The following is a 27,029-nucleotide window of genomic DNA, read 5'->3' as shown; positions in this document are numbered from 1 at the left end:
GCAGGAGGCAAGGGCAAAAAGGGCTGACAGCAGGAGGTGCAACAAAACGGGCACAAAACATAGTACGGGGGTTGGAGTGGAGGGGTAACGGGTTGGTCGCCAGTAGCTGGAGCAAAGCATTGAAGACTGTGCGGATTGGGGATTTTGGGGCATGTGGGGCATCTGTGAGGGTCTGGGGACCGGCAACTAGCGACTCCGCTGCCAACACTTGCACGACAACAACAACAGATTGCAGACTATAAAAAAATTACAATGAAAAAGAAAACATAAAACAAAAATAAATAAGAAAAAAAAGTGAGGGAAAAGACAAAAAACGCAAAAAGGGGGTAAACAGAAAAAAAAGAGAGAAATATGAAAACAAAAGCACATTTTCAATCTGGCCAAGAGTCATGGCAGAAACGTTAGCTGTCTGCTGCTGCTGCTCACTATGGACATGCGGCGGTAGGAGTTGATGCTGTGTGTGTGTGTGTGTGTGTGTGTATGGGCGTGGCAGCTAGTTGGCAACACTCTGGCATCTACAGATATCCATAATGGAGCCAAGAGGGGGCCAAGCAGTTGGCCAGTTGTAGAGAAACTTGGTCTACAATTTTGGGCTACTTACAAAATCTCAATTCTCATGGTTGTTGCTGTTGTTGTTGATGGTGCCCTAAATTAGTTAGCCCACTCGAACATATTCATTTTGATAATCGAGCGTAATCACCCAAAACTCTGACAAAACCTGTTGCTCTATCAAAATTAAACCCAAAGGCGAAAATTGAAGCAATTTTACATTCTTTGGAGAACGTTTATCGAAAATGTTTATCGGGCACTTTTTTCTGTTAATTTTTAACGGGTAAAGCCGCAAATTTTGACAATCTGCTTCGATAACAAGTATCTTAAACAGACTAATTGTTCAATATTCCTAAAAATCCAAAAACTTTGATGGTTCTTTATATTTTCTTTTCTTATTCAAATAGCTAAAATGGGTTTAATGGCTATTTACAGTAAATAAAGTCCATTGACTGCATTTAAATTATCAATCTTCACTTGGTCTTAGATCTAAATCAATCTAAAGATAATTATAGCTTAAAGTTAACTTCACTAAAATTGATATCGATTCCATAATCTAGGAAGTTTTCTTCTATACGATTACAAAACAAAGTCAATTGGGAACAAATCCATTAATTGACTTTGCACTACTGCACTTAAGTTGACATATTATTGCAACTACTTTGGGGCAGACTGCAAAAAGTCGAATAGTCTGTGGCTAAGAAGTGAGCCAAAAGCTTGCCAAAATGGCAAATAGCATTAAGAGAGAAGCCAACGGAAAAATATATCGACAAAACCAAAAAAAAAAAAAAAAAAATAGCAAAAATAAATATACAAATACTGCAAAAAATACAATTACAAATACAAATAGCAAGCAATTGCAAGTTATTACATTACTTCGTACACTTTCAACGTCAAAAACAACAACAACAAAAGGCACGAGGGGGAAAAAATAACAAAAATTGCATTCAGAGTCAATCTGACAGTCAGTCTTCGACAAAGTTGACTGCCGTTTTGGAGTCACTTAAACGAGATAAATCAACGTGGGCGATTACACAATGTATTTTTCTCTCCCTCTCTGTGTGTGTGTGTGTGTATCTGTGTGTGTTTGCATGACTTGGCAGAAAGAAAAAAAAGCAACAAAAACGAACAAAACAAAAACCAAGAAAGAAACGAAAAGTATAAGATACTTTAAAAAGGCAAAAGATTCGCGCCATTGGAGCAGTGGGTCGGTCGCACTTGGTTGTTCGCACTTGGAAAAATGTGGAAAAACGTGGAAAACCTGTACCAAGACAAAAGACAACAAAATCAATAGCACACACAGAGACTTGGTCGTTGATTATCTACTCTCTGTGTGTGTGTGTGTGTGTGTGTGTCTGTGTCTGTGTGTTAAAGAAAAATGATGACAAACTGCATGCAGTCGGTCACTCCATGAGTCCATCAGTCGTCGTTGTCGGCAATCGGTAGTTGCTTTATGATGAACAATAATTAAAGTTAAATGCTGCGGAAATAACTACAAGATACAAAAAGTGCTTTGCAATTTGTTGCTTTTTTTGTTGTCTACATTTTATATTTACTTTATGAAATAATTAATTTTTTAATGGCCAAGTCCATGTGTGTGTGTGAGTGTTGTTTATGTCATTGCTTGTTCTTACCAATAGTTTGAGATCTGGCAGAAGATGCTGCAATGCAGAGATGCTTACAAACTTGACTAGCAACTAGTCAAAAGGTTTAACAAGAACGACTTAAAGATGCTCTGCGAATCAATTCCATCAAATAAACCATTATTGAGCTTTCTCTATTAACAAATCAATCCAATCAATCTGAACTAGGATTTACATTCATACACACATAAGTATGTTTTATGGTTTAGGAGGGACAGAACTTTAAGTTGTTCTATCATACCCAATTTCGTGTATGTATACAGGGTATGGCCATAAACAATGACAGCCAAGGAGGTCAAATAATGGTTAGGCAAATAATAAATCTTTCAAATTGTTGATTATTTTTTATAACACCCAATAAATGACTATACTTAGAAAAGAATTAAGTGCATACATAGATATTTGCATTACCTCAAAAGATTTTTCTAGGCAATTGTAAGAAAATGCATTTAGAGCTTTCCATATTATCCTAACACAATTTGTGTTTCACAATGCCAAAAAATAAAGTAAGAAGTGGCAACAACTTTATACAAAATGAAGAAATGAAATGTAATCGACATAAGGAAAATGGAATTTTAGAAAAATAAATCAGAACTTTGATATTTTAAGCCTAACTTGCGAGTGGCCATGAGAAGTAAGTAAGGATAATCTAATCCTTAATCTACCGTAATTTTAAATGTCTATATCTAATGTATGCGTTGTTCTATTTATTAAATCTTTTCAAACGATATTATTAAGTAAATCATTCTGTAAGCTAGTCAATAATTGAATGATAATATAACTCATTTCTTCAATTTATAAAGCAAATCAAACTTTCCACTAAAAGAAAAGGCAAAGAAACAGACAACCTTAATTTAAAAGAAATATTTCCGAAATTCTTAAAAATTGAATTGCATTAACCAATTCCTTGGAAATTAATGAATTCGTTCCGGAATTCGTTCAAAATGCCATCACATAAACCACATTTAGGCTCATAAGGCGAACATAAAGAGATTCGAAGAGCAAAAACAAATCATTGCTAAAGATGTGCAAATTAAATTTAATGCACCGCAAAGGAAACAAATGTGCAAAGAAAAAAACCCAACACACACACGAAAAGGCAAGAAGGAAAAACACAAAAAAAATCCAAAAAAGACGGCCCAAAAACCACACACAAATGAAAAAACAAAACAAATATTAAACAAAACCAAAAAGAAACACAAAGAGCAAACAAAACAACAACTGAAATTTTCATGTTTCTGTGACGAGACGACGAAAAAAAAAAAAAAAAAAAAAAAAAAATAAATCAAAAAGTTCAACGACCAAAAGTTAAAATTGTTTCCGACAAAAAACGAACGCATAAAGCCAAACGACGACTGAATAACGAACTCAGCCGAAGCCCCAAAGTGAGATTGGGGTTGGGTGATAAAGGGAGGAAACAGACGGGGTAAGGGCCGTGCTAAACGTACTGAGAGATACAATATAGGTAGAATATAGTATTTTAATAGTAGATAGAGATAACATTTGATATGCAGCGCATTGCGTGTGGAACAACCGAAACGAAAAATCCACGAGACAGAAACCGACACAAGCAACAACATTCAACATCAACCACAACAACAACAAATACGGATACGGATACTTTGACTCTTATCGATGGGAATCGAGTGTAAAATTTATGCATGATTTGCATGCAACAACAAGAGTAAATTAATTAAAATGCAAAGAGATCAAGCAAATCCAAAAAAAAATAACAAAAACTAAATATATTGCATGGGTCTAATAGAGAAATCGACAAACCGATACCCTGTTTTAGTTAAGAGATGGAGATATTATGAAATGGCCTCGATTCAATTCGAGATACTTTTCTACCCGCAAGCGAAAGGGCTTACATTCCCAACAAAAATTCCAATTTCGAATAAACTTTGTTGTTATAAATCCAATACACATCATGCCCACTGCCATGGTACAGGGTACAATGCAAAAACTAAACTAACAACAACAAATCAGAGGCCAGAATGAAACGTTTTTGAAGTTTGTATTGTGTGTGATCAGCGCCCACGCGATATAAATTTAAAAATCAGCAGCGGCAGCTACTGCAACTCATCAACTGATAAATGAACGCATGTTCCGCATGTTGCGTATCTTTCAGATACAAATGGTGGGCTGCAATCGCAATGAATTTCATTTTGATTTGCTTTGGCTTTGTCTTTGTCTTTGTGTGTTTCTTTCATTTTCGTTGTGCATTTTTAATGAGCGGAAATTAGTTGGCAAGAATCTCTCTCCTAAGATACATATGTATGTATATCTATGCCTAAGTATATGTATCTGCATTTGTATACCCCCCACCTTATAAGTCATAAATTTTAAACAAGGCGGCGGCGCGTGCCTCCATGTGTTTAGCTTAAATATATTGATTATTGCCTCAATTAACTGTCAGATAAATTTCTTTTAATCGCTTATTATTAGTATGCTCTTCTCGTGAAAGTTGTTTCTTGCAGTGTTTGTTCATTTTTTGTGTCTTTTTGTTTGACAAAAAGTATCTTTACAATTAGAGGTACATATGTACATATGTATGTATGTAGTATATTTAGATGGCACTTTTGGCTCAATTTTGGCAAGCAAAGTCAGAATGCTGTGTGTATATTTAGCTCAGTTTTGGCAAAGCATCTCACAGATACATTTAACATTTCCCTTTTTTAGTGTTTATAGTGTTTGGGTTTGGCTAGCCAGATACAAAAAAACAAAAAAAAGCTTGACAAGATCTCAAATAATTGGAATGCATTCGCCTTAACTTAAACTTAAAGTAACCAAGTTTTGTTCTTTAGGCAAAACTATCTTCCTTTGGCATTAGAAAGTTTTATACTAATGTGTAACTAAGAAGATATTTGATTAAAATGTTTTTCCCACGCCCAAAAGCAAAAATATAAATAAAGTTTTCAAGCTGTTTTTACATTTTATGGCTTGTTAACACAAAGATCTAGAGGTGCTTACATATGTAGTATTTGTATACCTGCATTTACATGCCATTAAAGCTAATCAACAATACATACATATGTATGTATATGTAAGTAAGTATGTATAACAACAATATAGCTTATAAATAGTTACAGACTACAATTAAAGGAACAGATTTAAGACGACCAAATGGAAAATACTAAAGTTCTTTGCAATCTGTACGAAATGCATGTTCTTGACCAGTTTATAGACCACTAAAAGCGTTCATAATAAGAAGTAATCTTATCTTGGTAAGTATTCAATATACAAACATATGTATGTAGAAATTGCATGGAGATTTTCTTAAGAGGGGAATCCCACAACGAGTATTACGATTTCTCTCCTAGCTATCTGGTAAAAGTAATTCCAAAAGTTATAGAATATATCATCATCCTTTCCAAATTTTGTACAATGTACATAAAGAAATAAATAAAGACCAAAAATATTTGGCATATCGTTTTCAAATTCCAATTATCAACTTTTAAGAGCTCCAATTTCAAAACATTCAAATTAAACAAATAAATGCCTAACTACTTTGTTGATGTCTTTCTGGGCTGAAACGTATTTGTTTATTGTTTGTTTAGCTGCAATTTATATTTTCTCAATCACACAATGTCTTCAGTTTCCAAACATCAATTTCAAAGACTTGAATTCCTTTCGATTCCCGCGTATCATTTCATATATACATACATATATGTATCTTAATCACTCACCTGTCTGATGACTCTGATGAATCGTAACGATCCAAACAACGTTTCTTGCTGCCTCTTTGTCCAATCCTTTTATGTTCACCTTGTTGCTGTTGTAATCCTTTTGTTGCAGTCTTTCTAGAGCCCTGATAGAGCTGAGATCGCAATATATTTATATCCAATTTGGCAGTATTATCGTACAGGGTAGAGCCACCATTACCACCCACAACATTCGAACGTTTTGTGCCCTGAACTATGCCAATGCTGCTGGGCGTATTGAATGGCCTAGGCGGTTTTGGCGGTGGTTTAAGATCAATATTTGATGAGGATGAGGATGCTGATGAAGCGAATTGTGGCACTAACAGTGGCTGAGGAGTAGCAGGTGGTTTCGCTAAGTTGTTGCTGGCGTTAGTAACGCCGTCGCCGTCACTTTTGTTGCTGTTGGCGCCAATTGTTGTTAACTTGTTCAAATTGACGCCTTTTTTCAGCTGATCAAACAATGACAATGCCGCATTTGAGGTTAAAGTTTTCTTTGTGGCTGCTGCCGCAGCTATTGGGGCTGCTGCTGCTGTGGCTTTTGTTGTACTTGTTTCTATGGGCGTGGCTTTACACGGTATTGTTGTTGCCGTTGTTTCTTTAGTTTTTAGTTTTGTATCCTTTAACTGCATGGCTGACATTTTCTTTTGTTGTTTAGTTAACAATTTGTGATTAAATGCTTTGTCTTGTTATTTAGTTAACACTTTTTGTTGTTAGACATTTTCTTGTCTAATTTAACGATCGTTTTCCACTTTAAAATATAAATTTATTTCGCACTTTTTGAGGCACATTATTTTAATATATTTTCCTGTAATTGTAAGGGAAAAGCGAACCGAATTTTTGTATTTTTTTTTTTTTTTTGTTGATTTTGCATTTGTTTAAGACCTTTTGTTGTTGTTGTTATAATTACACTCGACTCAAATTACTGCACGAGCAACATATATGAAATGGTATTGAAATTGAATTTTAGACATTTTTTTCCCAAAAAAAATATGACACACTTTTTTTTTTTTATTAAACTTAATCAGCAATTATTTTTTGTATATTACTTTTTTTTTTTTTTTTTGGGCTAATAAATTTTTTGATTGCAATTTTTCGTGGGGCTTTTATGTTATCAAGTTTGCTTCTTTTAGCTTTATGAATGACGGCCAATTGTTGTTGTTGTTGTTGTTGCTGGCTTATTTCCGGTGCAATGTGCTACAAATGAAACGCATGTTGTATACAAATGTATGTAGACATTATATGTATGTATTTCGATTAACCGGTTTTCCTGCTTCTGCTTCTGATTTCATTTATCAAACAAAACAAAATTTTATGCAAAAAACTTGAGAATTCAGAATTTGTTTTTAATAACAAATACAAATATCTCAAACTCAAAAGTTATGCTTATTACAGTGAAACCTCACACACACACACTAACACACGACGCCTACAATTTCTATTAAGTTGGCTTATCAAATGCATAAGGGACGAGGGGCCCCAATATGTCTGGGAATCTCGTAATTATTGTTGATTACAAAGAGAGTGTGACAAAGAGAGACGAGAGTGAAAGAGTGCGACAGATTTGGTGTCGTCAATTTTAAGTTTATCGAAATAGACGCGAAAAATTGGCAAACATTGCAAAACGAGCAGCCCCTACTCTTTGCTCTTACTCTTGCTGTGCTGGCTGCAGCAAACGACTGAACGACGATACTGTGGCTTGAAAAAAACAACTGTGAGTTGGGGCAGTTCGTCGTTGGGGCCCGAAGAGGCACGAGCCCCCGTACACGAAACCGTTTGGCCAACTAGAATGGGGCAGAAATCAAGAAACGAACACTCGAACAAGAACGAATGCCAGACGAACAATCCCGTACATTGGCTCCACTGATTTCGGCTCCAATGCCGACGACTTCTGTAGGCAGCCGACAATCGGGACAACCGACCACACGAGCATCCGAAGCGCATAGTAGTAGTGCTTCATAGTGTTTCCATTGGAAGGGGGCTTAGGAGGAGACTGTGGATGGGAGTGGTGGGGGGCAGCAATGTGCAAGCGAGTCGTCGTCGTTGTTCACTTTTGATTTCTGTTTCTGTGCAGCGACAGCAGGTTTTTTAGAAGTGCTCAGGAGTGGCACTATGTCTGTTCGGGGCGGGGGAGCTACGTGGGGAAGTGTAGTGCACGGCAGAGAGCACAGAAAGCAGCCGGTTGTGAGTTTTTTTTTTTTGTTTTGTTTTGTTTTGTATACCTTGTACGCATTGATTTTGGTGGGCATATAAAGCGAAACAAAGCGAATGCATGTTAAAAGTATTTCTATTGGAACACAGTTTTCTAGCCATTTCTATAACTTGATATTAATATAAGAAGGCAAATAGTCTTAGTCTTAGTTTTATACCACTCTTTAAGAAGAGTAGCAGCATAAGTGCTGCTTTGAGATTTATGGGCTGAAAGTGATAGAGAAACTAATCATTAAAACGAATCTGAACTCATATTAATAATGTTTAAAATCAACTCTCCAAAAGTAACAATAAATTTTAATCAATCCTATGTTGATAAGGCAAGATGTGTGAAAAACAGTCCCAACAATACATTTTATGTTGTAGGGTAACTTCAAGTCGGTACATTTGGTTAATGCCATGCCTTGTTGCGCCACACAACATATGGAATATAAATACATACATACATATGTATGTATTTGTAGATACATGGATATGTATTCGAGTATTTGGTTTTCGGTGAAGTTCAGCATTTTGGTTGCTTTTCCGAAACAATTGTGGATATTTTATGTCTGTGTTGTGGGTGGTAGGTAAATCCACACTTAATACAAGAGCCTGAATTTGCTTACCTGTTGATATTAATGTACACATGAAAAACGAATACCACAAGAAAAGAGAGTCAACGAAATTGATAGTAAATAGTATCAGTTGGTATTAACCAAACCGGTTTCACAGAACAAGAAACAAAAAACCAAACAAAACCAACTGTAAAAGAACTGTAGTATTAGTATATATTAAAGATAGGAAACTATGCGGAAAAAGTGGTTCGAAAAAAAACCTTAAGTAGACTTATAAACATGTCAAGTCCAATCAATCGAGTATCGAAAGTAATTAAAAATCTTGACTAGAGTTTTTTTTTATATCATTGGATACTCTAACATCTGCGTAGCTGTACTTATGTTTTTATGACTTAATAAAAATAAAAATAAAGACATAAAAAGCAGAACAATAAATGTCCAAAAAAATTTGTTACTTCTGCTATTACACAATTTGCCTTTTGCTTATCAATGAGAATTAACTCTTACACTCTTCGGTACATATTGTACATACATACATACATATGTACATACATACATACATACAATTCTAAAAATAAACTATGTTCATAGTTTTACATTAAAATTGATAATCATTATCACTAAATCATCAACAGAAAACTAAAATATCCTGAGTTTAAAGCTAACAATCACTTTGTGAGTTTTGAATAATTAATTTGTAATTTTGAACATCTTATTTGTATATAGTCAAAACTTCCTAATCATTTTATATATATATTTAATTTTATTCACCAAAGTCTATTTATTAGTTTATTATATACATACATATGTATGTACATAAATGATTTTTGTGATGATATTTGCAAATTTTTAATTGTTAAATTTGGAATTTCAATCATAAAAATTATATTACATTAAAAATCAGTTTGAATTTAGGACACCAAAAATTTAAACAAAATTATCAATTCCGAAAAGGACATTTTTCAAAGAAAAGGATCAATGTATCAACTATGTATTTAAATTGTAAAATTCCAACATTTTCAAAAACTGGGTTAATAGGAAAAGAAATCGGTGGATGGCACAATGCAGAAGGATGACACGCCTATTTTTCCCATCGTTAGCATCTGCCCACCTTGTTTCTCATTGAAAAAACGTGAGACTTTTCAACTTATTGATTGTAGGTACACATGCCAAAACATTTACAGGAAAATCTGCATGAACGGCTATAAACAAATAAGTATTAACATTTAGCTACTAAAACTAATTTACTCAATTGTTTAAAAAAAAAACGCAGAAGCCCCCACGCCAATGGACAGACGCAGGCGTAACCGAAACAGAAACCAAAAACCCACGCGACGTCAACTTCCCTCCAAAAAAAGCAACAACAAAGTTGATTTCCATAATTTGAAACAAGCCCAAGAAAAAAGAGAAAAAAAATAGAAGACATATTGAAAACGGTTAGGCAGTTTCTATACCCTACGATTTTCTATACGTAAGCAATCTCATTCGATAAGAAAACAAAGTATTAACTAATAGACTCGTTGTGCAAGAGTAAACACAAAAAAAAAAAAAAAAAAAGCAAAGTCAACTGTTATTATCAAATAAACACACACACAATTGTAAGAAATCCATGCAAAATCACGTCATGAATACAAAAGAAAAGAAAAGAAAAAAAGCAAAGACAACACGTGCTTTTATTAGTTATATGACAAGTGTGAGTGAGTAAGATCACTTTAAGTGTGTGTATGTGTGAGCCAGCGTGTGCGGAGTAGAGATGACAGCGTGAGCAATAACTTGGGGAATTAATTACGGTACTTATTAGAATGCCATACCACTTTTATTATGCCCTAATTTAAGTCCAACTTTAATCAATCCATTATATACAACTCACGCTTTCATACCTAAACACAATTCATTTTCTTGCTCTCTTTCTGTGTTTCTCACTCGCACTTCGTGATGCAATTGAGAGAGGCCATATGATTGTGCACTGGTATTGGTGAGAGATTTCTGCTTTGTTTTTATTTTTGCTTTTGCTTTGCTTGTTTTTTGTACACACATATTAACTATGCATCCTTCATTGTACCGCTTAACTTATTATTATTTTGATTATGCAGTTTTTGAATTATTAACATTTGCTTTAAGAACTTTGCACATTATACACTCACGCAAATTTTTTACATTGCAAGCACAAAATATTTTTCCAATTAGAGACGAATAATTATCCCGACAAATAGACGAAAACGATTGTTGCAATGCGTATTGCACGGCAGCACATTGCATTTTGCATACCCCGCAAAGCCCGGAGAATGTTCGACTTGCGTCAAATCGCGAATTTGAAAAAAAAAAAAAAACGCTTTCTGCTTTTTCCACCATAAAGTGAGCTTTTAGAGTTTACAGAGAGAACGATCATTACCAAACAGCTGTTACAAAGTCATGCCACTGAGCTTTTGTCAGTGTGCAATATCATTTATTCTAACGAAAAAATACCGGTTAATGTTTCCAGGGCGCCAAATTTAAAAACTAAGGGCATTGTTTGTTTTTTTTTTTTTTTAAATCTTTATAAGTCTTCATAGAATTTGATTTAAATATTCTTCTTACGGTAATTAGAAATGATATTTGGTCCCCAATATTAAAGTTGGAGCGTAATAAAGAAATCTTTCACGGTAAATGTATCGTTTGATATTTCCATTAAAAATGCAGTTATTATTTTAATCTTCATAGCTTTTTCCTTTCTTTTTGTGTGTATGTGTGTGTAAATTGTCTAAAATACTGATTTTAAACATTCGTTTTCTTACGAAATAAATTAACAAATTATGACTTAATTATAATAGGGGGACATTGACATACCGTAAAATAAATTAACTATAATATAATAAAGGCAAAAAAAGGTAATTGTAAGTATATATACAAAAAAATATTAACATTTCTGACTTGGCAATAATAACTTGAAAAGTTTTAAGCGCATTTGGTGGGTAGTAAAAAGAACTTAATCTAAGACCGCGAGACCTCTTATATTAGAATTTAAAAAGAAAATCTATTTGTAATTGTGTCTTAAAGACATTTGGCAGACTATGTCCATACAGAAGGAGGTAGAAGGCCCTCTTTGCTTGTACCGGGTGGTGTAAGGACCTCTTTGTTGAGGAACTCCAAAGGTAAATTTACCAGATAACCCTGTGAGTTTCAGCAGAAATCAGTAAACAGAGAATTAAGTGGACTAAGAAAGTTAACTCACCTGAATTTCATTGGCACGTTTGGCTGCCTTCTCTGGCTCAACTTTGGCCAAAGGTGGTTCTTCTTGATATTTACGCAAACTTGCAAATGTTGTGACTGCATCGGTCGGTATGCACTTGAATACCTCATCGTAGATCTCTGTGTTCTTGGTGGAAATGTGTCTCCAAGTGCCATGCCAAAATGTATCACAAACCGGATCACTAATATCCAAGTTCAAACGGGAGGCACCTTCTTCCAAAAGGCCTAAATAAAAAAAAAACACATAACTCTTAGCTTAAAGTAGTTAAAAAATAGTTTGGCAATCGTGTTACCCAAATGCTCTTTGAAGAGATACTTTCTCAGACGTCCTGCAAATATGCCACTTGGATATTTTCGGCCGTTCATGCGACCATCTTCATATTCCTCATCCATTATGAGAGCTGCTATCTCCGAATCTCTTTTGCCAATCATTGAACGATCATTGATATTGGCTGAACCACAAATAACCACACGATCATCGACTATCAGCAGCTTGGAATGCACATATATTAGTTCCGTAATGGGATTATTATTCAGATAGGAATGATTTCGTAAACTATGGAATGATATATAGTTTTGTGGCTCTGAAACTCCCGCCTCCTGCAAACGTGTCAAAATGGCAGTGCGTCCCCTGAAAGAAGTTAGCGGAGTAGTTAAGAGTTTCCTTGAGATATCCTCTCTCTTTATCTTACCTGGATATCGAGGCATAGTTCCAGTGTGTAATGGCTCTTACAGCTATGCCAGTGCTTCCACCCACATCACCCTCAAAGCCTGGCAGTAGAGGCATAATGATAAAGACCCTAAAGGTTCGTCGTTCCCTGGAAAAAGAGCAAAATGAATGAATCTGGCTGGTAATTCTTGGCTTTAAGATCTTACCTATGGGCCCTTACGATGCGCTTGAAGAGTGTCTCGCCTATTTGATTCCGCACATTGTTGTAGGCCCCGGGCACTCCCATGCCCAATTGCATGGTTATAAAGAACTGATTCTCTATATACACATAATGCTGGGCCTTTGTTATGGTCTCGATGTAGGCATCATGTATGCTTTGCTCCACCAAATCTCCTTCGATGAAGCCGCAACTCCAGGCGGAAACACTACGCAGAAGCTGGCACGTTACCCTCTGTTGACGTCGTTGCTGCAATTGCTGCAGATTGGAATTCAATCTGATCTGGTGATAACTCTTGGGCATGAGGTATGGGAATTTGGTATTATCCCGCAACTTTTCCAACTTCATGGCATTCCAGCGCTGAATAAAGTGCCTGGCCACATCTCTGGCTGAGGCACCCACCACACACATGCCCACATCATGCCAGGGCATCCGAGGTGTAGTGGTGCGATCTATTATGTCCACAAAGGGTGCATTTAAATTCATCCAATCTTTGAGTATGAAATTGGAATAATCTTTGCCAAACCAATATTTAGCCTGGCCATAGAATTCACTGAGTATTTGTGCATTATTGGCCGCCGAAGTGGAAGCAGTTGCATCCTCCGTCGTTGCGGTGGCATCCACTGCGTCTATGGTGTAGACATTCTCGGCATTATCTTCCTCACCACTTGAGTTGCCGCCGCCCAAACGCTGCATAAAATCTTTGCCCTTTCTTGCCCCCTTCATGGCATTATTCTTGAGACGATCCAACATATTTTTTCGCTCCATTTCGGGTGTATTCAATTTAAGGCCCTCCAGATCAGTGGAATCTGGGGTCAAATCACTTGAGGCGGCCGAAAGTAGCTCAGGCATAAGGAGACGATCACCGGGCTTGAGGGTACGCAATTCTATGCTATTTGTGGTACCTGGCACAGCTGTTGGTGGCAAGGGCGCCTGTCCCTTGGCTGTGGTGTCATAGTGGGTGTTGCGCGATGATTTGCGTGAACCAAATGCTGAATCGGTATCGTCCTTGTTGTTGTTGCTTATGGTTGGAGTGCGGCGAGCGCTTCCCGATGCCGAGGACGTTGAAACGCTGCCCAAATCGGTCAAGCGATGATGGTGATCATCCCAACGACCATAGCAAAGATCTATGCCACCCATAAAAGCATAAGTCTGATCAATAACGACAATTTTCTCATGATGGGCCCACAATAAAATGCCTCCCCTGGCATGATCCGGATGACGCATGACCTAGACGATATATATAAATTAATCCTGAACCGAGTTAACGTTCGCCAACTCACCTTAATATTCTCATGCTTGGCCAGAGTGCATTTGCTGTAATAACTATTGATACCCAACGCCATTTCCACCTCTTTGTAGAGCAAAACAAAAACCCTAACTCCCTGTTCCGCCTTGCGTAATAATATCTTATCCAGCCTCCAGTAGTCGCCATCAATGGCTGGTCTTTTCATATAGATCTCGGGACTCAGCCACCAGTCGGCTATGTAGATCTCCTCGCTGGCCGCCTCCAAGCCATCAGCCACGGCGGCCATATACTGGGCGCCGTCCACGTACCAAGAGGCTTGGGTATTCGCCCTCATGGGAGCATACGACATATGCGGATTGGGACAGGTGAAATCTCTGGCATAGGAGTGAGCTGTTTGCTTCAGATACTGCATCCATTCTTTGCACTTGCGTCGTGTCCAACATTTCAAGACAATGTGCCGATTATTGGTGAGAATTTGTAGGCCCTTCCTCATACCCGTCTGATAGATGCCCGTGGAGACGTCGAAACCCTGATCAAAGAGAATCACGGCACGTATACTGCCATCGGTGGGTCGTATGTAACCAAAGCAGGTCTCCTTCACAAAGAACCAACGATTTCTCCAAGTGCCACACACCACATCCGAGCAGAAGTAGTTACAGCGAATGCAACAGTTCTTTTGGAAGCAACCAAAAAAGTTGCAACCCGCCTGTCCGGGCCGTGTTGAACCCGTCCTCTTGAGTATTACACCCTCCTTGCCCTTGATGCCCAGTCCCGAGACAAACGACACATTGGAAACTTCCACAAAGTTTAACTGAAAGTGGAAACAGTTTTAGAATTAAAATATCAAAGTATCCAACTGTGGTTGGAAATCCTAGTATTCTCTTTCAAAATCTCTCTCCGGTGGCTCATCTTCAAGGACACAATCGTCCACCCTATGTCTACAGACAACTCACCGTCTCATGATGATAGCGATATAAACTTATGTTGAGCAGATTATAAAGATAATCCTCCAATTGCTTGATGCGCACAGCCAAATTCTCCACAGTGACCAAACTCTCGGGACGATTGGGGAAACGTGGCAGTTTCCGTTTCTTCTTCTTTGGCTTACGCTGACTACGTCGAGGAGTAAAGTTCGCCAATATCGAACTGTGTATCGGAGGATTTGTGATCACTGCAACGGCTTCACCACTCGAGTTATTATTATTTGGCGGCAAGGTCGAGTGCTTAATCTTGGTGTGGGCCGACAAATCTTTCAGCGTTGACTCATCGGCCATTGTACATGCAGCTGCTTTCAGAGTAGTCCTCTTCTCCTTGTGACTTCGACTCGGAAAGGGTATATTGAGGGAAGTGCGAAAGAAACTTAATTGCTGATGCAGTGAATTGAAATGCTTATAACGTCGCTTAATGGTCCACTTGAAGGGTCCATGGGTAAGCTCTATGGTATATCTAAAGAGAAGAGGAAGTTTACTTTTGATGCTTCTTTGAATAATCTTCTTTCACTTACAGATTGGGATTCAGTAAATGCGTTGTCACAGTCCGATCGGTATCAACAATCCTCACATGAATCTCACGTCCCGGAATGAAGACCTTGCGTTGAAATGAGTTAAACTTAACACTGGGGCCATAAATGCTGGGAAATGGTATCTCCTGTCGTATTACCACACTATTCTCATCATCATAATACTCCTCATCGTCGTCATCAGTCTCTTTACGCTCGACCAGAACTGGTTTATCACCCACATTGGATAGTATTGTCACCGAATCGGGAAACTCTAACGTTTCATCATACTCCGAATCGACTAGAGAGAATTGAAATTCAGGTAAACATCGATTATGACGATCTTGCTCCTCCGCATCCTGATCATCCTCTTCAATGACAGCCTCATCGGTGCAGTCCTCGAAAACGTCATCATTATATTCATCCATTCGATACGGTCGCGGTGTCGAATGATTGGCATATGGGGGCAAGGCTGAGGCACCATTCTGAGCATCAGCCATGGCGGCGGCAGCCTCAAACTGTGCAAAGAGGTAGGAATTGTCTAATATATTATCATAGCCAGGATTCACATAGCCAACATAGTGAGTTGGCCTATATACATCATCGGCAGGGTGGACAGCTACAAAGAAAGAACAAGTGAGGCACTTAGTTTTCACTTAGCTAAACAGATAAAAAGTCAATTTTGTCCGTTCACTCCATATCGATTATTTTGGTCGATGACTCAAGTGAAGTTTGGTCTAAGATCTATGATAAACATCGAGATGAGGAGATGAAATGATGTAATAATATTTTCAACCACTCCCATTGATAGATTTGATGTCAAAAAGAGAAACGATTTGCTTTGAATTCTTCAAAAGTGCAGTATACATACATACATATATCTTTATGACTCACTGTAAATTGGCCTTCAACCGTAAGACTTTATTGGCATTAAATTTGAAAGAACCGTCTTTGCTTTTAACTGGAACTACACTAAAGTATTTACTTGTTAAGTATTTATTTTAGATAGCGATAAAAATGTTTCCAACAGTGGCAAAGATTTTGGTAGGGGACAAATACGAGGATCCGTTACTGGTTTAAAAAGAAAGTCAACTCAAGAGAAGAGAAGGGGGAAACACTTCAGAGAGCCTTAAAGTACCCATAGTAATTACGTCACCAAGTGAAGTCAACTACTTCTCCAGCTCGGTTTATTTTTACAATTCTTTGATTAAACTTGAACTGGTCAAGCACGTGTAATGTGCAATAATTAAAAACTGACAAAGAAAAGTCAAGGTCTATATGCATTAATCTGTAAAGTTATATCATATATGATGTATAGACGTGTAAGTTATTTGCCCCAACTGATGTTTTTTTTTTTTTTGGTTGATGTTTTGGTTGTTTTTAGTAGTTTTTATTGACATTGTTTAGCATTGTTTTTGTCTTAAATTTCGTGCGAACTTGACATAGGGAACCCCATTTTAACCTTCAACATTAGTTGAAGTTAAAGAGCCTAAAAATAGAAAATAATAGCACAAAAGCCTTAGCAGAGGCAAGTTGATAAGAATCATATGACCACTCGAGAGTACATAGTGAAATCGTATTCTAAAGATAAATCTTATCTCAATTGTCATTCTTAATATGACAATATATTTGCATTAACATGGCCTAAAGAACAAATCTTTTGTGAACTATATAAAACTCATTAAATTATGGTTATGAAATCAAACAAAAAATTTACATTTGTTGTCCTAGGTTCGGAATCGTGAGCTTTGGGATCATTTCATATAGGAATTTGTTCTTTAAAGGATTGAAAATGAAGCTAAAAGTGTCTCTTAAAAGGTCATTGATCAAATGTTTTCTCGCAGAGATCATAAGGTTGAATCATTTCCTAAGAAACGGGTCATATTCGTCATGTGAGGATCATAAGCTGCTTATATTTAGCCAAAACTAGATATAAAACTTTTGCTAACAACAATTCAATCATTCAAAGTTAAAGGTCAATGCAAAGGCAATCACCTCATAAACAATTTAAATGTTTATCTTAAAACTCGTAAGTTTTAAGTTATAAGTAATACTTAGAAAATATAATACTAAATACTTAATAAGTTGTACTGTCGCTTAAAATTGCGATATTTGCTTAAAAATTAAATAATTTATTCATCAAAAAATCGATTCTTGAATGATTGATTGATTCATCTAAAGCTCTCTTTTGTTGGATCATTCAAATGTGATCTTGGCTCGATCAGCCTTAATGACTTAATGCCTTCAATATATGTAGGTGGACAATCGAAATTAACTTGAAGCATTTTATATTTTTTATCTTAACAACTTGTTGAATTTCTCTGCTTAGTTTTATAACATTTTCATAAATAATTTGTTGCGGTTTTCTGTGTTTGAAAAGCACTAAAAAAATTTATAAGCACAATTATCACAAAACAACCGCAGAAAAAAAGGGCAAATATTTTAAATTTTTATAGTTTTTTTTCCCTGTTTTTTGTCGTTATATTCAAGTTTAACTATGCCTATTTATAAGACGTAGTTATATTTTGTGTGTGGCAGTGAACTCATTCCCATTAGTTTTTATCATACGGTTAAGAATGTCAAGGTTCCTCCGTCTTCCTGCCACTCCTCCTGCCAGTTTCAGCAAGCACTCGAACAAAAGTATAATAAATTTATGGCTGATAAGTAAAAGACTCTAACTGATAAGGTGAAATACAATTTTATACAAAAATAAGAACCCATTTGGCATATATTTTCGATTGTTTCTTTGTTTCTTCGAAGTGGGAACTCCTTCGGCAATAATATTCTGTGGACTATGGAATCCCTTGGCGGAATAAGTTAATCTAATAATGCCATTGGATCGATAACAAAATCAAATGTTTCATATAGGTTCACCCCAAAACGTGTTTTGTACGTTCTTGTTACGATAACTTCCTCGATTTGATAAGGTCCAAATGGAAATTATAACAAATCACATATAAATATATATAATGTCGTCTAGCGATATTCCATACCTTCGACTGATACAGATATGTATACTAAAAGTATGTAAATGAATCAAGAGGACACCTGTTATGGGCCTGCTAATCAAAACACTTGACTAAATAATGATTTATGTAGGGCTAGATAGTTGAGTTAGTTAGATAACTTCCTCAACTGTTTGACATTCTGTGCAAATGTCAAATGATATATACACATCCATCATGGTTATATAGCTATAGACGATGATTGGTTACAACTACTGTGGCCCGTCATAATCTATTAGCAAAAATTGATAAAGTTTGTCATAAATAAAGTTTACTGCAATCTGCAGTTAAATAGATAACAACTGAAGGATTATGGTATACATAGATGTTGATAATATTTAACAAAGAAATTAACGGTTTTGAAATTGCCTAACAAATATCAATAATTTGTATACAATCATGTTTCAGTTTAAAATTGTTAATCAGATTTTGTAACTGGAGTGAAACAATCAGCTGTGTTTCAGTTCCATATTGTTTTTAAAATGGTGACCCCGTTTAGGAACGATTTTTGCATTTCTTTTAGCTGACGTTTGTATACTTATATAAATCTATCTATAAGTATTTCACTGTAGAAATAACATGTTAAATAGTGTAATGATCTCTTAAATAGCTTAATTGGCAACGAAAAATAAACCATCATTTAAGCCACACTTTACCTTCTCCATTAACACATTAAACTCTCATAAGAAATATCAATACAATTACACAAATGAATATATCAAAACGTACAAATTGCTTAAACACGCATATTGAAAATATCTTTTTAAGCAGAAGATCCCACACCAAAAAATACAAAAAAAAAACACCCAAAAAAATTATCAGCTAAAATAACAAAGGCGACACAATGCGCAAAAGGCAATGCAAACAATTAGCGGTTGGTTTCATTTCAGGTCGGAACTGTTGATAAAAACTTGTGTATATGTATGTGTTTGCCACACGATACTAACCGATAAATGTAACCGCAATGGAACATTTTGTTAACAACAACACGAAATAATATTACAAACAGAAAATGCTTTGAATACAACATACAATCAAGTTGAAAGACCTTTGAAATAATTGTAAGTAGGTATTTTGAGTTTAGTAACAATTGCAAGAGAAATAATACGTTAACTAAGAAACACCTCAAAGTTGTTGTATTTTTTGTCTTTTCTTTCTTTTTTTCGACCAAGACTCACACAGACGGTGTCGATGTGGAAGTCAAACTGATAAAAACAAAGAGTAATAACCAAAATGAACTTTTAAACATTCAGAATTTGTGATACCCTTCAAGGACTGGGGCTGGGGCTCCAACTTTAAATATTCCCACAGATTCTAAATATATCAAGACAGTACATGACTTCGTTTAACCAGTTACGGATCTAGGTATGGATTTTGGATAATATCGGTTCGGTTGCTCCCTAAAAGCCGTGTATTGGGGTTCTATCTTTAAAGAGTTCTTAACCGTTTCGTTAAGCAGGTGCTTATTATGACAATTAATAAAATATCATGACCAACTGTTTAAATGGTTATCACAGTTGGATTTCAATTGTAGAACTTTACGTTCAAATTTGTCGCGAATCTAAAGCTTTAACATATCTTAAAAAGTTATTTTTGTCGTGTCAACCACTAGTTATCAGTTTTTACTAACATAATACTTTGCCCAGAACCCTCCATACATTTATTAAGTAAGAGCTTTATCAAAAGAGTCCAGACAACGTAGTGAACGCATTAGAAGTAAATTTTCTAGTTTTCCAATTAGATAAACTTATATATTTGGGATCGGAGGAAGCCCCGAATGCATGCCACATTCCGCCCATTGTCGCCCTTCCAAGGGTATGACAAAACTAACCGACTTTCATGACAAAGGGTATCAATGGGCCGCAAAATAATGTGCATAAACAATATATACATATAAAATTGTATTGTATAATGGGGGTGCTTTTGTTTAGCAACTTAATATTGTATATTTTTTGTAAACTTTGTTGCTTGTGCTTACAAATGAACAGTTAGTACATATGTGTGCTGGAGTCTCCCTGAGTGGGGTCTTTCAACTCCAAGTGCACCATGAGAATGGAAATGTTTAATGCCAAAGAAATCGAAATTTCCTGTCTGAGGAAAAACCATTTTTTGGGCGGGGACTCGAGAGGCGTGTCACTCAAACACACACCTTGTGAGATTCGAAAATTTCCATAATGATAAAATCAAAATAAGTTTAGTTTGCCATGACCCACGCAAAAACACACACACACAAAAATTCTTTTTCACTTTCACAAGGCAAATTTGAAACTGGCCCGTCAAACAGGTAAATGATTCTAGAAACGATCAGCATAAGAAACTGGTAAAGTGGACCAACTGTATCTCAACACTTTTGAGCTTGACGCACACACAAATAACCCCAAGCTAAAGATACATTTCGCAGTGATCTAAGTTTAGCCCACTGACTACTCAATCGGTGACTCTGACTAATGCCAAGGAGACCAAATTGACTAACTGAGTGAGCGAGTGAGAGAGTGATGTGAAGTAACTTTGAGATTTACCCATGCTTGCCATCAGCTGTGAAATGCTCCGTCGATGACGTCCCCCCCACATGCAAGTAACGCACTGGTCCAGAAGCCGCCTCCTCGGCTTCCGTCTCCTCCCCCATCCTCCTCCTTCAATGGTGGCGCCTCATTGTCATTGGCAGTGCAATGATTTGTTGTCGTTTGAGACATTTTATTTGTTTGTTGGATTTGTTGTTGTTATTATTATTAATTTGGTATTTTATTTTTGGTATTTTTTTGTTGCATTTTGCAATTTGTCTCAGCAATTTGTGGTTAACATTTGTAAACATTTATCATTTCAGCAGCTAATTAAACAAGGAGAACACATAAACATTTAGTCGACTGGTAGGCAGATCAAAGGCAAGACCACTGATATATCTACCATATATTTTAACGATATATGACACGATTTCAATACGTTCAAAGAGCTTAAATCAATTTCATATTTTAAACATTTTCGTCTTCACTGATATCTGCCAGATTTGAGATATATATACGCATATTCTTCACGATTTTAATGTCTTTAAGGGAAATACCAAATATCAAAAGGATTCATTGGTAGAAGACATTCAACTCTAAGTAAAGTTTCATTAACATGCATGATGATTTTTGACATGATTTCTAGAAAGATCCTTTCGAAAACTAATTAGGCCTTATCGAACAGGAACTTGTCTAGCAGAAATAGATTCGTCACCATTATTTAACGATATTTAATGACCGTATTAAATCGATATATTGAAAACAGGTTATAAGTATTACTGGCAACATCTTTTAAATAAGCATGAAACCATCTTTAACAATCGGGATCAGGTGGAAAAAGAAAAGCAACACACGATCGATTTCAAATACATAGTGATAGGATTTTTATGAAAATTTTGTGCCTGTGATTAATAAAATCATTTAAATTAAGTAGTAAGAGAACATAAAGAGCTTTTTTGTGGAAGATAACTCTGACTCTGGCTGACTCTTGGGAAATTCTTTGCCTTTATCGTTTAGTTAACTTTATTTCAGAGAAATTGGAACATTTTATGATGCATATGACACAATAAATTTGTCATCAGGACTTGCATATAATGCTGACAATTACTATATTTTATTTACTTAAAGTAAAGAAATCTTTTGACTTTATTTTTTTGGGGTTTTGTGCATTTCGATTCGTATCTTTGCTTTGGTTTTTAAACTGTTTCAAATTTGAAAATTGCTTTTTAAAAAATTAAAAAAATTAGAAAATGTTTCAAATGAAATTTCTCAAGAGTTTTTCTTTCCCTGACCAAGTAAAACCGCACTCAGAATTTTGTATAGAATTTTATAAGCACTGAACTTTAAAAAGTGACGAAGATTTTGTATAATCACACATTTAATAATTACTTTTTACTATAGTTCTAATGAAAAATGAGCTTTGGGATATATTCAAAAGAGTTTTATTAATCACACAAGTCTTATAAATCACACCGATATCGCTTAAGCACATTTACAAATTGTGATTTGCTTATGCTTTTCGTCGTTTTTATGCACAATATTAATTTATAATTTATGATTTTATTTATTGGATTTGCCAAAAAATATCCATTAATCCTGTTGAAAAACTTTATGTTGCAATTGGTTTTGTTAAATTGTTTTTAATTTTTGAATCTCCCCCGCAAACAAACGCAGACACATTAAAAACTAAAGCAATATTGCATTAGTAAATGATTTGAAATCATAAACTTCATCATTATCGAGTGATTATCATTAACTTTTAAATTTATATGAGGGAGATACAACAACAACTATTTTTTTGTTACTATTTTTATTATTATGTTTTGGCTGTCGGCGTTTAAGCTCCATATAAAAAACTTTGCACAACACACACACACACACACACACACTCACACAAACACACTGAAAGAGTTGTGTTTGGCAAGTTGAAATATTTTCACTAATAGTGGAAAAAATGGATTATTTTCCATCAACCACACAGGTGTAATTATTTGAGTATCTTGCAGATACTTTTTTTCTTTTGATTCCATCTTTTTGAAATTTTTGTTGTTGTGATTGATGTGACTCAAAGATGCAAAGCACGGAATAAACACGTTTACGGTGTGCAAGATTGATAAATCTGAAGACATTTTTTGTTTACTTTTTTTAGCCACTGCCGCCGACTAACGGAAGTTATTGTCAAGAATTTAGCGCGACATGAGAAAGAAAGAAAGAAAAAACAACCGAAACCGAAAAGCCAAAGAAAATGCCACGCCGTTGGAGACACTACCAAGAACGAAGAACCAAAACGAAACGAAACGTTGACAATGTCTCGAACGTCGTATGCCGCCTCCTCCGCCCTCCCTCTCTCACTCTCTCTAGTTCACTCTCTAACCGCCAACGAATTGAAGATACAGATACATTCTCCCCCGAATATCGTACGGTTGCTCGAAAGTGCTCAGTTCGTCACGATCGTAGGCAAAATCGCCCGCGCGCTCACACGTTGAGGAGGAGAAAACGTTGCGGCAACTTTGCCGACAGTTTGCTTAATAATAGTAACTAAACTTCAGCTCGCTGGCCAAAGCTCAAAAACAAAATAAAAAGGTTAACAACTCTCTCGCTCATGCGCTCTCTCACGCTCTCTACCTTTCTTCCCGGCTGCCTCTTCAAATAATAAGCCAGAGAGAGAGAGAGAGAGCCAAATGGCATAGAACAGCTGTGAAGCCCTCAACAATAACCAGCTGATAAAGCTTTTTTTACTATGGTAATGCTATATAGTATATTCAGATACTTATATTTCAAGGGATCCTATATAAATATTTACCATTCACTGTGATAATTGTCAGAGACATCATTAAAAGTCAATATTTTACAAAAAGATGAGGTGATGGATCTTTGTGAGTAATCCCCTGAGAATACAGAAAAATGTATCTGAAGTAATAACTTCAACAACTAAGTCACGATTTTTAGACTTGATTGGATCTGACTCATAAAAAGTCCGTAGAACTACGACCTGAATTATATTGATCAAGATATACGAGGTCCAGACATTTTTGACTATAAAGAAATTTGTTTATCATGCTTAGAAAGCAAATTTATTAATTATTACATTTTCTTTTCTTTATGTCAACTTTTCTAGGGAGTCTTTGAAAGCTTTCATGTGCCATGTTTCGACTGACTCATTTCTAATTTCAAAAATGTTGGCAACATGTTGGAGCCCCCCCCCCCCCCACACACACATCTAATATGTAAATAATAGAAGTATATCACGAACCAAACCTTGGGCAATCTCTATGTATTTGCATGTTATACCTTATCTTATCTGCATGTAATCAGCACTCATTACTCACATTTAATCTTTAACAATTGGGGTCCCCCCCTGTCACCATTCACTCTACCATTCTAGTGCGAAAAAACAAATTATAATTATGTATGTTGCAACTTTCTGATTAGATAGAAATCATCTTATAGCCATTCAGTTCTCTACGCAAAGGACACACCCACAAATATATCAATCAATCAAAAGTTAATGAAGAAAAACTTTATAGAACTTTTTGTCGAATTTTCTTCTCTGGCCCCAAATATAACATTTGTTCAGTTAGAAAAGTGTATATCGTAAAAAAGTACGTATCGAAAGAGTTTATCGTAAAAATAAAACTTATTTTTTTGGCGCAACTTGTTAAAACTCTTATCTTAAATAAGGTGGGACGTCTGATATGAAAGTATGTAGCCTAGAAGCATTTATCATACAAATTAGTATAGAATCTTGAAATTTAAGTTCTAACTTTATGTTTTTCTAAATATTATTATCTAATTGAAATTTGTTTATTATACATCGGTCAAGTTAGGTAAATTGAATTCGCCAATTGTTTGTTGACTCTTGCAAAACCGTTTCTTTAGGATATTATTGAACGTTTTGTTTGTACTCAATATCAGGACAAAAAGTTTAGATAAGATAACATATAGTGCATATTGACAACTGCTGCTTGTTACGTATATATCTATATATATGTATCTATATAATATATATAATAAATATATGCTTTTATTTCCGTCTGGAGTCTATGCATATTTCTTTTGTCGACGTTTCTAGGTGAAACAAATTTGTTATGTTCTTAGGTATGCAACGTATGCACATATATTATATAAATCTGGATGTAGATTTCATACATACATACATATATCTATGGCTATTGAAATTTGAAAAGCTTCATTTGTTCAGCTACTTTTTCATAGCACAAAACTATAAGATCATCGACTTTATTGTACCCTGTACTTTGTAAAAAGCAACAAGCTCTGGCTGAAGAAGACAATAATATAATTTTATAATAATAATATAATAATTTCGATTCTCTGTTTACAACTAGACTTTCTACGTATGTAGCTCTCAATTAGAAGAATTGAAGAATACTCCATAGAGATCCACAAAGGTATTTTTAATCGACAATCTAAATCTAATCTGGTTCAAGAACACATTTGGAAATAATTTAAATTTAGAATAACCTTTGAATTGAAAAGAAGAATAAATATAAACGAAAGTTTTTAGCTTATTATACTTTTCATGCGGATTGTCTAACTAAGGCTGCATTTTGATTACATAAGACGTAATCTACCCTAATATACTGTGATCTGAATGCTGATCAGAAAGTGTGGGAATTAGATACCTCTTGGAACTAAATTGTGCCCCATAGGAGCGTTGTGCAGGGTATACACAAAGCATTTACAAACAAAAAACAAACCGGTAGACAATCAAACATTGTGGTTTGTTTTTGAAGGCTATTAATTATTCATAGATGAATATTGAACTCTCCCGCCATGCGGTGCCCCCCCCCTGAATGACCTTCATCTCAATTATGAATTTGCACAAACAAATTTAAAAACAATTTCGTTTGAAATATTTCAATGGGTTTTCGAAAACAATTGCCAAATGCACGTGTATATCTTCCAGTAGGTGGAGAAAGACAGGTAGTTTGGCAGGTATGTAGGTACTTACCCTAATATTTGAGAAATGTTGTTTGTATTCCAATGACTTTTGAATAATCTCTTTGTTGTTGTGACTTCAAAGGAATGGATTCTGTTTCTGTGGTGTAGATTGGATATCTTTGTGTCTATTGATGAATCATTTGTAGGTCTTTTTGGGCTTTCACAATGATCCACACACGACACGATTCGCTAATTGCTGCAAAGAGGCAACAATTTCAATTGGGGCATGTCGATGAAAGCACGAGAAATTATTATTATTTTATTTGAGTAAAATCAATTTCAGTCATTTAAATAATGTTTACACACACACACAGCAACACACGCACATAGATACACACACACACACAGATACATAAATATGCATATGTATGTGTAAAAGACCAACGAAACTCGTTCCGTCGTTTCTTAAGTCAAATTTGTAACTGACAAAACTGAACGGACTTACTCCAAAGCGAACAGTAAAGCTTAAGCTCCAAAAACCCGAAAGCACTCAATGGAAGACGAGTGGAGACAGGACAGGAGAGGCCTGGGGGCTGAGGAGGGGGGAAGAATTACTTAGTAAGTGGGTAAATGCCACGCGTTCTTCACCTTATCAATGGATTTGCACTTCCTCATTGTGTGTATTCAATTCTCTTACAACATTTCTGAATGTTTTTTTGTCTCGTTTTTTGTTGTTGTATTTTTATCAATTGTAGATCGTCTTTAAATGGGCAATAAATGTTATCGCGTCGCGGTCACAATGTCAACTAACGCCAGTCTCCAGTCTCTAAACATGAGCTTTCTTTGGCCAGTGGCAACAGTGGGGCAACAGTGATCATTTATGGTTCATTTTGTTTGCTGATCATAATTCTTGCTTCTTACCTATTAATGAAAAATGAAATTTAACAAATACAATAAATATATTTTATTCCAAGTTTTACCTTTTTTTGAAGGTTATTGAATTTTATGATAATTAAAAAACAAAAACAATTTATTTTTAAAATTAACAAAATTTTTACTTATTGATCGAGCATCTGCACATATAAATTCAGACAAGAT

The 27,029-nt window shown here is 35.6% G+C and overlaps 2 protein-coding genes across 8 annotated transcripts in view; both read right to left on the bottom strand.

The window, feature by feature from the left end:
• Window positions 1–10,932, bottom strand: part of jing (AE binding protein 2 jing) — a 152,177-nt gene extending 141,245 nt beyond the window's left edge. Inside the window, exons 1-2 of one of the 2 annotated variants that reach the window (XM_068291359.1) lie at window positions 10,806–10,932; window positions 5,882–7,090 (exon numbers count right to left, since the gene is read on the bottom strand). In XM_068291359.1, the coding sequence (XP_068147460.1) occupies window positions 5,882–6,534 (653 nt within the window). In that variant the 5' untranslated portion in view covers window positions 6,535–7,090; window positions 10,806–10,932. Of the gene's footprint in view, window positions 1–5,881; window positions 7,091–10,472 lie in introns of both variants that reach the window. The other variant, XM_068291358.1, reaches the window with a different exon arrangement.
• A 378-nt stretch (window positions 10,933–11,310) lies between these two features.
• Window positions 11,311–26,723, bottom strand: Pld (Phospholipase D). Of its 6 annotated transcripts, none has more exons than XM_068291367.1 (10): window positions 26,437–26,723; window positions 26,002–26,187; window positions 15,530–16,142; window positions 14,979–15,471; window positions 14,060–14,836; window positions 12,766–14,006; window positions 12,582–12,707; window positions 12,183–12,520; window positions 11,873–12,114; window positions 11,311–11,811 (listed from the first exon to the last, which is right to left on the bottom strand). In XM_068291367.1, exons 3-10 carry the CDS (start codon window positions 16,021–16,023, stop codon window positions 11,710–11,712), a joined length of 3,813 nt encoding a protein of 1,270 aa, XP_068147468.1. In that variant the 5' UTR covers window positions 16,024–16,142; window positions 26,002–26,187; window positions 26,437–26,723; the 3' UTR covers window positions 11,311–11,709. The 6 variants fall into 6 exon arrangements, with proteins under 6 accessions (XP_068147468.1, XP_068147469.1, XP_068147465.1 ...); XM_068291368.1 differs by having other exon boundaries at window positions 26,580–26,716; XM_068291364.1 differs by lacking the exons at window positions 26,002–26,187; window positions 26,437–26,723 and adding exons at window positions 21,048–21,355; window positions 23,451–23,545.
• Between the last annotated feature and the right edge of the window lie 306 nt (window positions 26,724–27,029).

Source organism: Drosophila tropicalis, unplaced genomic scaffold (genome assembly GCF_018151085.1).
Source record: "Drosophila tropicalis isolate 14030-0801.00 unplaced genomic scaffold, ASM1815108v1 contig_593, whole genome shotgun sequence".
Lineage (NCBI taxonomy): Eukaryota > Metazoa > Arthropoda > Insecta > Diptera > Drosophilidae > Drosophila > Drosophila tropicalis.
This window is presented reverse-complemented; position numbering and strand designations above follow the sequence as displayed.